The sequence below is a fragment of the Oncorhynchus mykiss genome, chromosome 6 (assembly GCF_057628025.1).
Source record: "Oncorhynchus mykiss isolate SJ-2025 chromosome 6, ASM5762802v1, whole genome shotgun sequence".
NCBI lineage: Eukaryota > Metazoa > Chordata > Actinopteri > Salmoniformes > Salmonidae > Oncorhynchus > Oncorhynchus mykiss.
The window spans coordinates 7655679-7672500 of NC_143027.1; the positions used below are offsets into that span (position 1 = coordinate 7655679).

A 16822-nucleotide genomic window follows, 5' to 3' on the forward strand; every position below is an offset into this window, starting at 1 on the left:
CCATGTGTAACTCTGTGTTGTTTGTGTCGCACTGCTTTGCTTTATCTTGGCCAGGTCGCAGTTGTTCTCAATTAGCCTACCTGGTTAAATAAAGGTGAAATAATGTTTTTTTAAAGAATGTAGTCTATTTGAAATGCACTTCTTACATTCATATTTTCATGTTGTTTATTCAAATACTTTTCATTCAAATCATATGGTTTGGTTTCAATACTTCTAAACTAAAATGGTAGATCCAGGTAGTCACAACAATAGATGGATGTTGGTTTAAACTGGGATTTTAATGAATGGAGTGAATTTGGAACGGCAGTTTATTTTTTTAAACAAATCTTTGGAGAGAGTTGAAAGTCCGTGTTGCCCAGCAACAGCCCCAAAACATCACCGCTCTAGAGGAGATCTGCATGGAGGAATGGGCCAAAATACCAGCAACAGTGTGTGAAAACCTTGTGAAGACTTACAGAAAACGTTCGACCTCTGTCATTGCCAACAAAGGGTATATAACAAAGTATTGAGTTAAACTTTTGTTATTGACCAAATACTTATTTTCCACCATAATTTGCAAATAAATTCAATACAAATCCTACAATTTGATTTTCTGGATGTTTTTTTCTCATTTTGTCTGTCATAGTTGAAGTGTACCTATGATGAAAATTACAGGCCCCTCTCATCTTTTTAAGTGGGAGAACTTGCACAATTGGTGGCTGACTAAATACTTTTTTGCGCCACTGAGAGCGATTATAGTCAAATCATACTATCAAATCAGGTGAGCTGATTCTACTCTTTTTGGCCCATTTCATTGTTTTTGTGGTGGAAAACTGAGGGGGTTGAGCATAACAGGTCAAGATTGTTGCCCATAGATAGACAGGCTGGAAATGGTTTTTACTGGCAGCCCGCCAGGGTCTTACATTTTTTTTGTGAAGCTTGTATTCAATTGCCCCTTCCGGTTGCACACAACACGCTTCCATTCTCACTGGCACAAGGGGATTTATGGCCATGTTACGGTCAACGCTGTGACAGTCAACCCTGTTACTTTATTTGGCACTTAATAAGCCCTTACTACAGTCATTTAAAACAAAAAAAAACTTATTGAGAGGTTGAACATGCTCGTCATGACAAAATTTTAACATTTTTTTTTACCAAGTTAACTACCCAAACGGGAGTAATTTTGTGGAATGACCCTGAGGTATTGTGCTTTCTCACCAGTAGAATGCTCTCCCAGGCCATCCAACGGATGGGCAGCACAGCTCGCCCCTGAATGCGGTAGTAGTCACTGCTGTACAGGTTTCTGCTCATGCCGAAGTCTGCTATCTTGATGGTGAGTCTGCGGTCCAGCAGGCAGTTGCGTGTGGCCAGGTCTCGGTGCACAAAGTTCAGAGAGGCCAGGTAGCGCATGCCGGACGAGATCTGCACTGACATGTGCAGGAGATCTGACAAGCTACAAAAAAAAGAGAGAGAGATAGCAAAAAAGTAAGAGAGGAGAGATAGCGAAGAGAGAGAAAAGATAGATAGCGGAGAGAGAGAAAAGATAGATAGCAAAGAGAGAGAGAGAGAGAGAGATAGCGAAGAGAGAGAGAGGAGAGAGCGAAGATAGAGAAAAGATAGATAGTGGAGAGAGAGAAAAGATAGATAGCAAAGAGAGAGAGAGAGAGAGGAGAGAGCGAAGAGAGAGAGAGGAGAGAGCGAAATGAGAGAGAGGAGAGAGCGAAATGAAAGAGAGGAGAGATAGCGAAGATAGAGAGAGGAGAGATAGCGAAGAGTGAGGAAATATAGCGAAGAGAAAGAGGAGAGATAGCGGAGAGAGAGAGAGAACCAATGTGTTAGCTTAAGAAGAAAACAACGTGGAACAATGTTGTTGGAGAAAGTGAGGGAGTAGTAATAGAATATTGAGTCATTGACCTATATTTCTATGGGTGAGAAAATTGGTTTCAAATCTGGACCTCCAAGCCAGTTCCACTGCTGTGCAGATTTGCGTTGTTCCCCTCTAATCAGGGACTGATTTAGACCTGGGACACCAGGTGGGTAAAATGAATTATCAGGTAGAACATTAACCGGAAGTGGTACTCTGGACCTCTAGGCTTGGATTTGATTACCCCTGGTATAGTTGGAATGACTGAGACTGGTGGAGTATGGTGAGAAGGGAGGAGGAGAGAGGAGTGGAGGAGCATGGTGAGAGAGGAGGAGAGAGGAGTGGAGAAGTATGGTGAGAGGAGAGAGGAGTGGAGGAGCGTGGTGAGAGGAGAGGAAAGAGGAGTGGAGGAGCGTGGTGAGAGGAGAGAGGAGTGGAGGAGCGTGGTGAGAGGGAAGGAGAGAGGAGTGGAGAAGTATGGTGAGAGGGGAGGAGAGAGGAGTGGAGGAGCATGGAGAGAGGAGAGAGGAGTGGAGGAGCGTGGTGAGAGGAGAGGAGAGTGGAGGAGCATGGTGAGAGGGAGGAGAGAGGAGAGAGGAGTGGAGGAGCGTGGTGAGAGGAGAGGAGAGTAGAGGAGCATGGTGAGAGGGGAGGAGAGAGGAGGAGCGTGGTGAAAGGAGGAGGAGAGAGGAGGAGCTTGGTGAGAGGAGGAGAGAGGAGCATGGTGAGAGGAGGAGGAGACAGAGGAGGAGCATGGTGAGAGGAGGAGGAGACAGAGGAGGAGCGTGGTGGGAGGAGGAGGAGACAGAGGAGGAGCGTGGTGAGAGGAGGAGGGTCTCACCTGACTGCGGGGATGTTGTTGGCGTGGGTCAGGGTGCTCTCCATCTCTCTCTGTGACAGAAACATGTTGAGGTCTCCGTTGTCCATGTACTCAGTCACCATGCACAGTGGGTCTGAGCTCACACACACACACAGCAACTGGATGATGTTGGGGTCGTTGAGCCTCGACATGATCTTGATCTCCTTCAGGAAGTCGTTCCTGTGCGTGTGTGGTGACAGTGGGGTGGGGGGGGGGGTTAGAATACCATAGGTCAGAATGTAGCTATTCATACACACAGAGTACTAAAGGGAATATTCATACACACACACCTGGTGAACACAAATAAACAAACACACACACCTGGCGTTGTTGGTGGCGTCTGCCCTCAGTTGCTTCACCGCCACCAGAACAGGCCGTCCGTCCCGGTCGGGAAGGGGGGCGCCCTCCCCCAGAAACTCAGGCAGACCCTCAGCCTCACACAGGTGGACCTGCACAGAGAACAGGGTCATGTTCATTAGGCCCCAAAAAAGACTGAAACATTTGTATGTTTTTCATCGTGTGCCCAGTAACACATTATTTTAAGGGTCCATAATAAGCCATTTATAATCATTTACAAACAGTTTGCAAACAGTTTGCTTATAATTTATTAACCATGACTCCCACATTTGTAAATGTTAGTAAGCTAATCATTCACACATGTATATACAGAGTATTTGATACACTGCCAATTTAGCAGGTTTTCCTACTTACAAAGCATGTAGAGGTCTGTAATTTTTATCATAGGTACACTGAGAGATGGAATCTAAAACTAAAATCCAGAAATTCACATTGTATGATTTTTAAGTAATTAATTAGCATTTTATTCCACTGTATGTAACCAGTGTGAAATGGCTAGCTCGTTAGCGGGGTGCACGCTAATAGCGTTTCAATCAGTGACGTCACTCGCTCTGAGACCTTGAAGCAGTTGTTTCCCCTTCTCTGCAATTTATAATAATTTGCAAACAGTTTGCTTATCATTTATTAACCATTACTTCCACATTTGCTAATTATTCACACATGTATATTTGTAACCGGTGTGAAATGGCTAGCTAGTTAGTGGTGCGCGCCAATAGCATTTCAATCGGTGACGTCACTCTCTCTGAGGCTTTTGTGGAGCGATGGGTAACGATGCTTCGTGGGAGGCAGTTGTTGATGTGTTCAGAGGGTCCCTGGTTCGAGCCCAGGTTGGGGCGAGGAGAGGGGCGGAAGCTATACTGTTACATTATTACAGGTCCTTAAACATCCTGTGTCGTGTGCTTGTTCTTTCACCAGGTACAGCAGGAATGTCTACCAATGTCTGCCCATCTTTTAGTGAGAAATTACCCTGGTCACTCAAAACATTTATAAACTATTGAAAAAGTTTAGGTAGGTCTCACTTTAGATTAGGGACTGAAAAAATACTTTACTAATGATTAGTAAATTGTTTATAAATGTGGGAGTAATGATAAATACATGGTGAACAACACAGTTATGTGACTGAAATCAGACAGGAGTGATGGGTAAGAGTTTCGTAATATAACACACAGTACAACCTTTTTCTGTGGTTTCCTCCAGTGGATACATGTTGAAGGGGCAATCTGGGATTGATACATCCTTCATTGATTCTTGAAGAATATAACGTTTAAACGCTCATGAAGAACGAATGAGGGCATCTGCAGTTGTCTGTGTGTACGTCAGTCAACAAGAAGATAAACACTAGGAAGGTCCTCACCTCCCCAAACTGCCCCTCCCCCAACTTCTCCCTGAAGAGCAGCCGCTGGCGGGGGAACTCTGCCACGGAGATGTCCTTGCGGGTGAGCGAGTCGACGGTGAGCGCAGGCACGGCGTACATGTTACTGCCTGTCACACCCTGCAGGCTTACGATGTCCGTCTCGGCGTAGTGCGGCACGCTGCTCTGGAAGCACTGGTGAGGCGTGCACTGGGTCACATCGGGCTCTGCATAGCCCCCACCACACGCTGAGGAGGAGCAGGGATATTAGGGAGGAGGAGGAAGAACAGGAAGAGGAGGAAGAGGAGGAAGAATAAGATGAGGAGGAAGAGCAGGATGAATAGGAGGAAGAGCAGGATGAATAGAAGGAAGAACAGGATGAATAGGAGGAAGAACAAGATGAGGAGGAGGAAGAACAAGATGAGGAGGAGGAAGAACAGGATGAGGAGGAGGAAGAACAGGATGAATAGGAGGAAGAACAGGATGAGGAGGAGGAAGAACAGGATGAGGAAGAACAGGATGAGGAGGAGGAAGAGCAGGATGAGGAGGAAGAACAGGATGAGGAGGAGGAAGAACAGGATGAATAGGACGAAGAACAAGATGAGGAGGAAGAACAGGATGAGGAGGAGGAAGAACAGGATGAGGAGGAAGAACAGGATGAGGAGGAGGAAGAGCAGGAGGAGGAGGAGGGAAGGGAATGTTAAGAAGGAGGAGGAAAAGCAGGAGGAGGAATGGGAGGGGGAGGAGGAGAGAGGTGGAGGCAGAGAGACAAAGAGAGAGTGATAGTTAGTGCTAAGCTCCTGACTGTTATGATAACCAGGGCCTGAGAGTAGGAGTTCTGATCTAGGATCAGGTCCCCCTTGTTCAAGTAATCTTGTTCATTATGATCTAAAAGGCTAAACTGATCCTAGAGTAGCAGTCCTACTCTACGTTTTGAACACAGTGCCAGACTCATAAAGCTAAGGATGAAATGAAAACAGTCCCAGACAGTAACAAACCCTGGCAGTCCCAGACAGGCACAGACCCTGGCAGTCCCAGACAGGCACAGACCCTGGCAGTCCCAGACAGTAACAGACCCTGGCAGTCCCAGACAGTAACAGACCCTGGCAGTCCCAGACAGTAACAGACCCTGGCAGTCCCAGACAGTAACAGACCCTGGCAGTACAAGACAGTAACAGACCCTGGCAGTCCCAGACAGTAACAGACCCTGGCAGTCCCAGACAGTAACAGACCCTGGCAGTCCCAGACAGTAACAGACCCTGGCAGTCCCAGACAGTAACAGACCCTGGCAGTACAAGACAGTAACAGACCCTGGCAGTCCCAGACAGTAACAGACCCTGGCAGTCCCAGACAGGAAAATACCCTGGCAGTCCCAGACAAGAAAATACCCTGGCATTCCCAGACAGGCACAGACCCTGGCAGTCCCAGACAGTAACAGACCCTGGCAGTCCCATACAGTAACAGACCCTGGCAGTCCCAGACAGTAACAGACCCTGGCAGTCCCAGACAGGCACAGACCCTGGCAGTCCCAGACAGTAACAGACCCTGGCAGTCCCAGACAGGCACAGACCCTGGCAGTCCCAGACAGTAACAGACCCTGGCAGTCCCAGACAGGCACAGACCCTGGCAGTCCCAGACAGTAACAGACCCTGGCAGTCCCAGACAGGCACAGACCCTGGCAGTCCCAGACAGTAACAGACCCTGGCAGTCCCAGACAGGAACACAGAAGGGGAAGGAACTATAGCCTCAAATCAGACAAGGAGGACATTCCCCATCCCCACCACTATAGTCTTCTATATCATTCTGATATTATAGTCTGATAGTAAAACAGAAATGCAAACTATTTAAAGAGACACTGGCATTTCAACATTTCCATTCATCATTGGGCGGCCATTCCGGGTCTTCGTATTGGCACACCTTTTTATCTCTTACCACGAGAGGGGACTTGACGGTCATGACGAGAGGTCAGGAAGAGGTCATAAAGGCATAGGGCTAGAGGCTAGAGGGATATGGAGGAGGACTGGAAGGTAAAGAAGAGAGAGAGAGTCTGAACAACAGATCAGCATGCATAACATACAACATTCCAGAGAAGCAGCCGGCATGATCAACAGGTTGATTTGAAAGAAGCGAGTAACAGTCACAGCAACATGCAAACTATAAGGACTAAGAAGTAACATGATGCCTTTGATTGAAAGAAAGATGAAGGTGGGAGGAGAAAGGAGAGGAAGAGAGAAAAGCAAGAGGTATTCTTCACCTGAGGTCTCTGCACTCCGAGACAGTTCAGGCAGCTTGTTCCTGAGGCCGGCTGGGTCTTGGTACTGAGGGTCCAGGAGAAAGACGCGCTCGTACGGGTGGTCCATCTGAGAGACCCGGGGGGGCACGGGAGGGGTCTGCAGAATGATGGTGTCACTACTGGAGGACAGGCGCACGGTGACCTCCTCCTCGAGGATACGGCGTGGAGCCTGGGGCGGGAAGCAGGCAGGGATCAGTCTTTAGCGAAGGAAACGTTATCGCCACCTCCCTCCTCATAAATTGAGGAGCAAATTGAAGTGAAGAGGAAACTCAGCATCTCTTGGAGGGCAGTTGAAGTTGTTTTATAAAAACACTTAAAACACACTAAGGTGTAACGGCCCGGGCTGGGTTTCTACTAAGATAACATATGGACTTGTTTTAAGATGTTCATACCATGGATCATTTAGCTATTTGATTTTGAATTTAATACAACATTGAATTCGGCCTTAGATACGCATAGATACGCATAGATACGCATAGATACGCATAGATACACATAGATACACATAGATACACATGGATACGCATAGATACGCATAGATACGCATAGATACGCATAGATACGCATAGATACGCATAGATACGCATAGATACACATAGATACACATAGATACACATAGATACACATGGATACGCATAGATACGCATAGATACGCATAGATACACAGAGATACACAGAGATACACATAGATACACATTGAATAACATTCATACATGGTCTGTTCTGAAGTGTCTGTCCTTCATCTGAGAGATAGAAGAAAGATCAGGAAATTATATACTTTTTTTTACCCATATTTAACCCATTTTTTTAAAACACTAAACTACTTCCATGATTGTTTAAAACTGGTTCCGGGGACCTTCGGTACGTGACAGTCTAACCTTTCGACGGTGGTACCCCAAACTGTTCGCTACAGACAGAAGTTGGCAGATCGTCGGTACCGACTTCAGATGAGTCCTTAGTTTGTAGGCCAAACCGTTCGGACTCTACAGACGTTTTCGTGAGAAGAACGATTTTTCGGGATTTCTCCTGTTCTGACAAATACCGCTGTAGCTCTCCCACCTTCCACCGCAGATACGTAAGGCGAATATCGAAGGACGAGGTAGATTAAGACACAGCTCATGCAAAAAAAACAGACAGCTTCATTATGCTATTTAGATTTCCGAGGAGAAATAAAAACAATTGACACTTTCCAGGCCCTTAAGAGTTGCTGAATTTTCCTCTTCACTTCAGAGAACACCATTTTCCCCTTCTGCCTTGTCAGTTCCACCTGCTAAAAGGGTTATGACAGATGTGGGTATCCAGAATATAGTCTGTCCTACCTTCTCCAGCACCTTGCACACATACTGGCACCACAAGATCAGGAAGATGATCACTACGAGCAACAGGATGATCGTCACCAGACAGCCAATCAGAATAGGGGTGTTCCCATCATCCGGTTGGTCCTTGGTTGATGGGGTTGTCACTGAGGAGGAGGTGTTAAGGAGTTGACTAATTTCATTTATTTGGAGAGAAAAAAAATGACATATAGGTCTATAGCCAGTAGTACATATATTTAAAATATGATCAAGGATATAACATAATCAAGTTATTTCCATAGTGAAAACTATACTGTATACAGTAGAAGCAGGTTAGATGGATCCATTCCCTTTCCCTCAGCTTATCTGGCACTTTTGCAGCCAGACTTTTCCAGTTACAACTAAACAACTGAAAGGAAATAAAGTGTTGAAATATTCATAGGTGCTGCTTTTAGAAAACACCTAAACTTTCTAGTACCTGAAAGGGTTCTTCGGCTATCCCCATTGTAGAACCCTTTGAAGAACCTGTTTTGGTTTCCGGTAGAACCCTATTGGGTTCCATGTATAAACCCTTTCCCAAGAGGGTTCTACATGAAACCCAAAAAAGTTCTACCTGGAACCAAAAAGTGTTCTACCTGGAACTAATAATGGTTCTACCTGGAACCAAAAAGTGTTCTACCTGGAACTAAAAATGGTTCTACCTGGAACCAAAAAGTGTTCTACCTGGAACTAAAAATGGTTCTACCTGGAACTAAAAATGGTTCTACCTGGAACTAAAAAGTGTTCTCCAATGGAGAAAACCCCCTTTGGAACCCTTTTTTCGAAGAGACTACCCCCGAAACGCTCAGTTTTGCATTTTCTCCATTAATGGTTATGGTAAGGATTGGGAGAGGGGAAGCAGGAAGTTGAAAGGTTACCAGTCTTGTGGGTGGTGGGCATGGAGCTCTCCTCCTTGGGCCAAGGGGATGTCACCGCCAGGGTTATCTGAGTAGGAATCACGGTGTCTGCTGTGGGACAAAAGGAACCAATTAAGAGTTTATTTCCCCAAAAACGCTATTTCCACAAATGTTTCAAATTCGTGTTTTTTTAAATAATTTCTTATGGGTACCTTCATGTGTGTGTGTAAAATATTTGTATTCCTAGTATGTGTATGAAAACAAAAATGTATTTGCAAAACACTATATATCATTTTTTTTGCTAGAATGTTAGTATCCTGTATTTTTGACTGTGATATGGGGTGGACCCACTTAGCTATCTTAAAATGCACTAACTGTAAATCGCTCTGGATGAGAGCATCTACTACCCGTAAATCGCTCTGGATGAGAGCATCTACTAAATGCCAAACAATTCACATGTAAATGTTTTACATACGGATCTCATATTACTATATTGAATTATTTATTTAAAACATTTAAATATTGATGTCACAAATGTATAATTTATACATTTCTTTCTAAAAAAATGTAGTTATTAGTTACATTTGACTGTGTAAGACCTAGCAGTTTAACTCATTTCTCTGAGAGGGAGGCAGATATATTGCATTTGCAAAAAAAAAAAAACTATTATTTGTCTCTCTGAAATGAATCCATCAAGTGATAGATTTGAATCAAATACTGTCACGTGTGCTCCCTCTCCGGCCTCTAGGTCACCAGGCTGCTCGTTATGGCGCACACCTGTCACCATGGTTACACGCACCTGCGCGTCATCAGACTCACCTGGACTTCATCACCTCCCTGATTACCTTCCCTCTATATGTCAATCCCTTTGGTTCCTTCCCCAGACGTCTGTGCGTTGTTCGTTTTTTCTTGTTTTGTATTATTTATTAAAACACTCCCTGAACATGCTTCCCGACTCTCAATGCACTCGTACAGTACATGTCTGTCACTGAACAACCTCGTGTCATGATTAGAGAGTGAAAAAAATACACCGATCTCTCTCAAGTTCTTTAAACAATAAACGCCTAACTTACCAACGTTTCAGAAAATAGATAAATAGCGTTTTGGAACCAACCTCCTCAAATGGTCACCTGTGTCATGTACTGTCATGTTGTCTTGTCTCTGTCCTTTCCCTTCACCCTGTCTCCCTCTGCTGGTCGTGTTAGGTTACCTTTTCTCCCCCGCTTTCCCCCAGCTGTCCCTTGTCTCCTCTAACTACCCATTCACCCCGTTCCCCACCTGTTCCCTTTTTCCCTCTGATTAGGTCCCTATATCTCTCTCTGTTTCTGCTCCTGTCCTTGTCGGATTCTTGTTTGTTTGTGTCATTCATGCCTGAACCAGACTGTCGTCATGTTTGCTGTAACCTTGTCCTGTCCTGTCGGAATCTGCCGGTCCATCTGAGCCTACCTATGTTTGGTAATTAAAGAAGCTCTGTTTAAGTTGATTCGCTTTTGGGTCCTCATTCACGCACCGTAACAGAAGAATCCGACCAAGAATGGACCCAGCGACTTCGGATCCTCTCCACTCAGCCGTCGAGATCCAGGGAGCGATGCTAGGCAGACACAAGCAGGAATTGTCTGCTGCTCGACATGCCGTTGAGACCCTGGCCACCCAAGTCTCCAACCTCACAGAACAGGTTCACCATCTCCGCCTCGATCCACCGGCCACTTCCAGGGCTTTCGAATCTCCGGAGCCCAGAATCAATAACCCGCCGTGTTACTCTGGGGAGCCCACTGAATGCCGCTCGTTCCTCACCCAGTGTGATATTGTGTTTTCTCTCCAGCCCAACACTTACTCCAGGAGCACTGCTCGTGTCGCCTACGTCATATCTCTCCTTATTGGACGGGCTCGTGAGTGGGGCACGGCAATCTGGGAGGCAAGGGCTGAGTGTACTAACCAGTATCAAGACTTTAAGGAGGAGATGATACGGGTTTTTGATCGATCTGTTTTTGGGGAGGAGGCTTCCAGGGCCCTGTCTTCCCTATGTCAAGGCAATCGATCCATAACAGACTACTCGATTGAGTTTCGCACTCTTGCTGTCTCCAGTGGCTGGAACGAGCCGGCCTTGCTCGCTCGTCTTCTGGAGGGTTTCCGCGCAGAGGTAAAGGATGAGATTCTCTCCCGGGAGGTTCCTTCCAGCGTGGATTCCTTGATTGAACTCGCTATTCGCATTGAGCGACGGGTTGATCTTCGTCACCGAGCTCGTGGAAAGGAGCTCGCGCTCTCCGTCGCCTCCCTCTCCGCATCACTACCATCTTCCTCTGCCGGCTCGGGTGCTGAGTCCATGCAGCTGGGAGGTATCCGCATCTCGACTGAGGAGAGGGAACGGAGAATCACCAACCGCCTCTGTCTCTATTGCGGTTCCGCTGGTCATTTTGTCACTTCATGTCCAGTAAAAGGCCAGAGCTCGTCAGTAAGCGGAGGGCTACTGGTGAGCGCTACTACTCCTGTCTCTCCTTCAAGATCCTGCACTACCTTGTCGGTCCATCTACGCTGGACCGGTTCGTCAGCTTCCTGCAGTGCCTTAATAGACTCTGGGGCGGAGGGCTGTTTTATGGACGAGACCTGGGCTCGGGAACATGACATTCCTCTCAGACAGTTAAAGGAGCCCACGGCCTTGTTCGCCCTGGATGGTAGTCCTCTCCCCAGGATTCAGCGTGAGACGCTACCTTTAACCCTCACTGTTTCTGGTAATCATAGTGAAACCATTTCTTTTTTAATTTTTCGTTCACCTTTTACACCTGTTGTTTTGGGCCATCCCTGGCTAGTTTGTCATAATCCTTCCATTAATTGGTCTAGTAATTCTATCCTCTCCTGGAACGTCTCTTGTCATGTGAAATGTTTAATGTCTGCTATCCCTCCTGTTTCCTCTGTCTCTTCTTCACAGGAGGAGCCTGGTGATTTGACAGGGGTGCCGGAGGAATATCACGATCTGCGCACGGTGTTCAGTCGGTCCAGGGCCACCTCTCTTCCTCCACACCGGTCGTATGATTGTAGTATTGATCTCCTTCCGGGAACCACCCCCCCCCGGGGTAGACTATACTCTCTGTCGGCTCCCGAACGTAAGGCTCTCAAAGATTATTTGTCTGTAGCTCTTGACGCCGGTACCATAGTCCCCTCCTCCTCTCCCGCCGGAGCGGGGTTTTTTTTTGTCAAGAAGAAGGACGGGTCTCTGCGCCCCTGCATAGATTATCGAGGGCTGAATGACATAACAGTGAAGAATCGTTATCCGCTTCCTCTTATGTCTTCAGCCTTCGAGATCCTGCAGGGAGCCAGGTTTTTCACTAAGTTGGACCTTCGTAACGCTTACCATCTCGTGCGCATCAGGGAGGGGGACGAGTGGAAGACGGCGTTTAACACTCCGTTAGGGCACTTTGAATACCGGGTTCTTCCTTTCGGCCTCGCTAACGCTCCAGCTGTCTTTCAGGCATTAGTCAATGATGTCCTGAGAGACATGCTGAACATCTTTGTTTTCGTTTACCTTGACGATATCCTGATTTTTTCACCGTCACTCCAGATTCATGTTCAGCACGTTCGACGTGTCCTCCAGCGCCTTTTAGAGAATTGTCTTTTTGTGAAGGCTGAGAAGTGCACTTTTCATGCCTCCTCCGTCACATTTCTCGGTTCTGTTATTTCCGCTGAAGGCATTAAGATGGATCCCGCTAAGGTCCAAGCTGTCATTGATTGGCCCGTCCCTAAGTCACGCGTCGAGCTGCAGCGCTTTCTCGGCTTCGCGAACTTCTATCGTCGTTTCATCCGTAATTTCGGTCAGGTGGCAGCTCCTCTCACAGCCCTTACTTCTGTCAAGACGTGCTTTAAGTGGTCCGTTTCCGCCCAGGGAGCTTTTGATCTCCTCAAGAATCGTTTTACATCCGCTCCTATCCTTGTTACACCTGACGTCTCTAGACAGTTCGTTGTCGAGGTTGACGCGTCAGAGGTGGGAGTGGGAGCCATCCTTTCTCAGCGCTCCCTCTCTGACGACAAGGTCCACCCATGCGCGTATTTTTCTCATCGCCTGTCGCCGTCGGAACGTAACTATGATGTGGGTAACCGCGAACTGCTCGCCATCCGGTTAGCCCTAGGCGAATGGCGACAGTGGTTGGAGGGGGCGACCGTTCCTTTTGTCGTTTGGACTGACCATAGGAACCTTGAGTACATCCGTTCTGCCAAACGACTTAATGCGCGTCAGGCGCGTTGGGCGCTGTTTTTCGCTCGTTTCGAGTTCGTGATTTCTTATCGTCCGGGCTCTAAGAACACCAAGCCTGATGCTTTGTCTCGTCTCTTCAGTTCTTCAGTAGCCTCCACTGACCCCGAGGGGATTCTCCCTGAGGGGCGTGTTGTCGGGTTGACTGTCTGGGGAATTGAGAGGCAGGTAAAGCAAGCACTCACTCAAACTCCGTCGCCGCGCGCTTGTCCTAGGAACCTTCTTTTCGTTCCCGTTCCTACTCGTCTGGCCGTTCTTCAGTGGGCTCACTCTGCCAAGTTAGCCGGCCACCCTGGCGTTCGGGGTACGCTTGCTTCCATTCGCCAGCGTTTCTGGTGGCCCACCCGGGAGCATGACACGCGTCGTTTCGTGGCTGCTTGTTCGGTCTGCGCGCAGACTAAGTCCGGTAACTCTCCTCCTGCCGGCCGTCTCAGGCCGCTTCCTATTCCCTCTCGACCGTGGTCTCACATCGCCTTAGATTTTGTCACCGGACTGCCTTCGTCAGCGGGGAAGACTGTTATTCTTACGGTTGTCGATAGGTTCTCTAAGGCGGCTCATTTCATTCCCCTTGCTAAGCTTCCTTCTGCTAAAGAGACGGCACAAATCATCATCGAGAATGTTTTCAGAATTCATGGCCTTCCGTCAGACGTCGTTTCGGACAGAGGTCCGCAATTCACGTCTCAATTTTGGAGGGAGTTTTGCCGTTTGATTGGGGCTTCCGTCAGTCTCTCTTCCGGCTTTCACCCCCAGTCTAACGGTCAAGCAGAACGGGCCAATCAGACTATTGGTCGCATCTTACGCAGTCTTTCTTTTCGCAACCCTGCGTCTTGGTCAGAACAGCTCCCCTGGGCAGAATACGCCCACAACTCGCTTCCTTCGTCTGCGACCGGGCTATCTCCTTTTCAGAGTAGCCTCGGGTACCAGCCTCCGTTGTTCTCATCTCAGTTCGCCGAGTCCAGCGTCCCCTCCGCTCAGGCTTTTGTCCAACGTTGCGAGCGCACCTGGAAGAGGGTCAGGTCTGCACTTTGCCGTTATAGGGCGCAGACTGTGAGAGCTGCTAATAAGCGTAGAACTAAGAGCCCTAGATATTGTCGCGGTCAGAGAGTTTGGCTCTCCACTCAGAACCTTCCCCTTAAGACGGCTTCTCGCAAGTTGACCCCGCGGTTCATTGGTCCATTCCGTATCTCTCAGGTCATTAATCCTGTCGCAGTGCGACTTCTTCTTCCGCGATATCTTCGTCGCGTCCACCCGGTCTTCCATGTCTCCTGTGTTAAGCCCGTTCTTCGCGCCCCCGCTCGTCTTCCCCCCCCCCCCCCCATCCTTGTCGAGGGCGCACCTATCTACAGGGTCCGTAAGATCTTGGACATGCGTCCTCGGGGCCGTGGTCATCAGTACCTAGTTGACTGGGAGGGGTACGGTCCTGAGGAGAGGAGTTGGGTTCCCTCTCGGGACGTGCTGGACCGTGCGCTGATTGATGATTTCCTCCGTTGCCGCCAGGTTTCCTCCTCGAGTGCGCCAGGAGGCGCTCGGTGAGTGGGGGGGTACTGTCATGTACTGTCATGTTGTCTTGTCTCTGTCCTTTCCCTTCACCCTGTCTCCCTCTGCTGGTCGTGTTAGGTTACCTTTTCTCCCCCGCTTTCCCCCAGCTGTCCCTTGTCTCCTCTAACTACCCATTCACCCCGTTCCCCACCTGTTCCCTTTTTCCCTCTGATTAGGTCCCTATATCTCTCTCTGTTTCTGCTCCTGTCCTTGTCGGATTCTTGTTTGTTTGTGTCATTCATGCCTGAACCAGACTGTCGTCATGTTTGCTGTAACCTTGTCCTGTCCTGTCGGAATCTGCCGGTCCATCTGAGCCTACCTATGTTTGGTAATTAAAGAAGCTCTGTTTAAGTTGATTCGCTTTTGGGTCCTCATTCACGCACCGTAACAACCTGTGTTCACATACGACACTGAACATCAGAGTACATATTTTCACAGGGGTTTAGATGGTACGATGATTCTCTGTACATTGCTTGTGCTTGTCATGTGACAACCTCAAATCTGGCAAACATTTAAGAATTTCTGAAACCCAGGAAATGGCGTGGCTATTTCTACATATTGCACAGGTCTTTAACTGTTTTCCTGTGAACCGTGCCTTAGGGGATGAAGAGGAGTAAGTCAGTAAGGAAGGAAGGAAGGAAGTGAACCATCCCTTAGGGGATGAAGAGGAGTAAGTCAGTAAGGAAGGAAGGAAGGAAGGAAGGAAGGAAGGAAGGAAGGAAGTGAACCATGCCTTAGGGGATGAAGAGGAGTAAGTCAGTAAGGAAGGAAGGAAGGAAGGAAGGAAGGAAGTGAACCTTAGCGGTAGATATTTCTCCGCTTCCCCTCCTACCTGACTGGAAGGAGATTTCGCTGAACATCATCCACACATCAGCGAAGTGGAAACGGCAGCGCAGGGCCTTGGCATTACGGCGTCCCAGAGGCACGGTCACATAGCGAGCGCTGGGGTTGCGGTCGTCCAGCACCGTACGGAACTCCACCGGCTCGGTCTCCCAGTTAGCAATGAGACGAGGCTTGAAAGAGCAGGACACGGAGGAGAAGATCTTCACCCCGCGGTAGAACATATTGTTACTGTGCACCTGTCCAGGGAAGACCACAGTTACATACGAACTGGGAAGTCAGTAAGTTTTATTTATTATTATTATTTACACAGAGTAACTTTTGACCAACATGAGAAGAACGTGAGCCTCTTCATCCTATTGTTGTAGGGTGCGAGCTGCACGTCAAAATGTTGAAAATGAAACCAGAATATAATTTACACTGAGCAGCTCAAACCTCAAGCTTTCATTGAAATAAATGCAATCGTCACTCTTGGCAAAAATTCTGCATCTAATGTAACAGGCCAGTAGATTACACAGACAGAAACACCACCTCATATGAACAGGCCAGTAGATTACACAGACAGAAACACCACCTCATATGAACAGGCCAGTAGATTACACAGACAGAAACACCACCTCATATGAACAGGCCAGTAGGTTACACAGACAGAAACACCACCTCATATAAACAGGCCAGTAGATTACACAGACAGAAACACCACCTCATATGAACAGGCCAGTAGATTACACAGACAGAAACACCACCTCATATGAACAGGCCAGTAGATTACACAGACAGAAACACCACCTCATATGAACAGGCCAGTAGGTTACACAGACAGAAACACCACCTCATATTAACAGGCCAGTAGATTACACAGACAGAAACACCACCTCATATGAACAGGCCAGTAGATTACACAGACAGAAACACCACCTCATATTAACAGGGCAGTAGGTTACACAGACAGAAACACCACCTCATATTAACAGGCCAGTAGATTACACAGACAGAAACACCACCTCATATGAACAGGCCAGTAGATTACACAGACAGAAACACCACCTCATATGAACAGGCCAGTAGATTACACAGACAGAAACACCACCTCATATGAACAGGCCAGTAGATTACACAGACAGAAACACCACCTCATATGAACAGGCCAGTAGATTACACAGACAGAAACACCACCTCATATGAACAGGCCAGTAGATTACACAGACAGAAACACCACCTCATATGAACAGGCCAGTAGATTACACAGACAGAAACACCACCTCATATGAACAGGCCAGTAGATTACACAGACAGAAACACCACC

General features: G+C 47.6%; 1 protein-coding gene across 2 annotated transcripts in view; it reads right to left on the reverse strand.

Moving 5' to 3' along the window:
* Nucleotides 1-16822, reverse strand: part of ddr2l (discoidin domain receptor family, member 2, like) — a 58881-nt gene that overhangs the window by 12926 nt on the left and 29133 nt on the right. Inside the window, exons 8-15 of one of the 2 annotated variants that reach the window (XM_036979333.2) lie at nucleotides 15509-15755; nucleotides 8916-9005; nucleotides 8023-8165; nucleotides 6665-6872; nucleotides 4414-4658; nucleotides 3024-3151; nucleotides 2685-2882; nucleotides 1198-1432 (exon numbers count right to left, since the gene is read on the reverse strand). In XM_036979333.2, the coding sequence (XP_036835228.2) occupies nucleotides 1198-1432; nucleotides 2685-2882; nucleotides 3024-3151; nucleotides 4414-4658; nucleotides 6665-6872; nucleotides 8023-8165; nucleotides 8916-9005; nucleotides 15509-15755 (1494 nt within the window). The remainder of the gene's footprint in view (nucleotides 1-1197; nucleotides 1433-2684; nucleotides 2883-3023; nucleotides 3152-4413; nucleotides 4659-6664; nucleotides 6873-8022; nucleotides 8166-8915; nucleotides 9006-15508; nucleotides 15756-16822) is intronic. The other variant, XM_036979334.2, reaches the window with a different exon arrangement.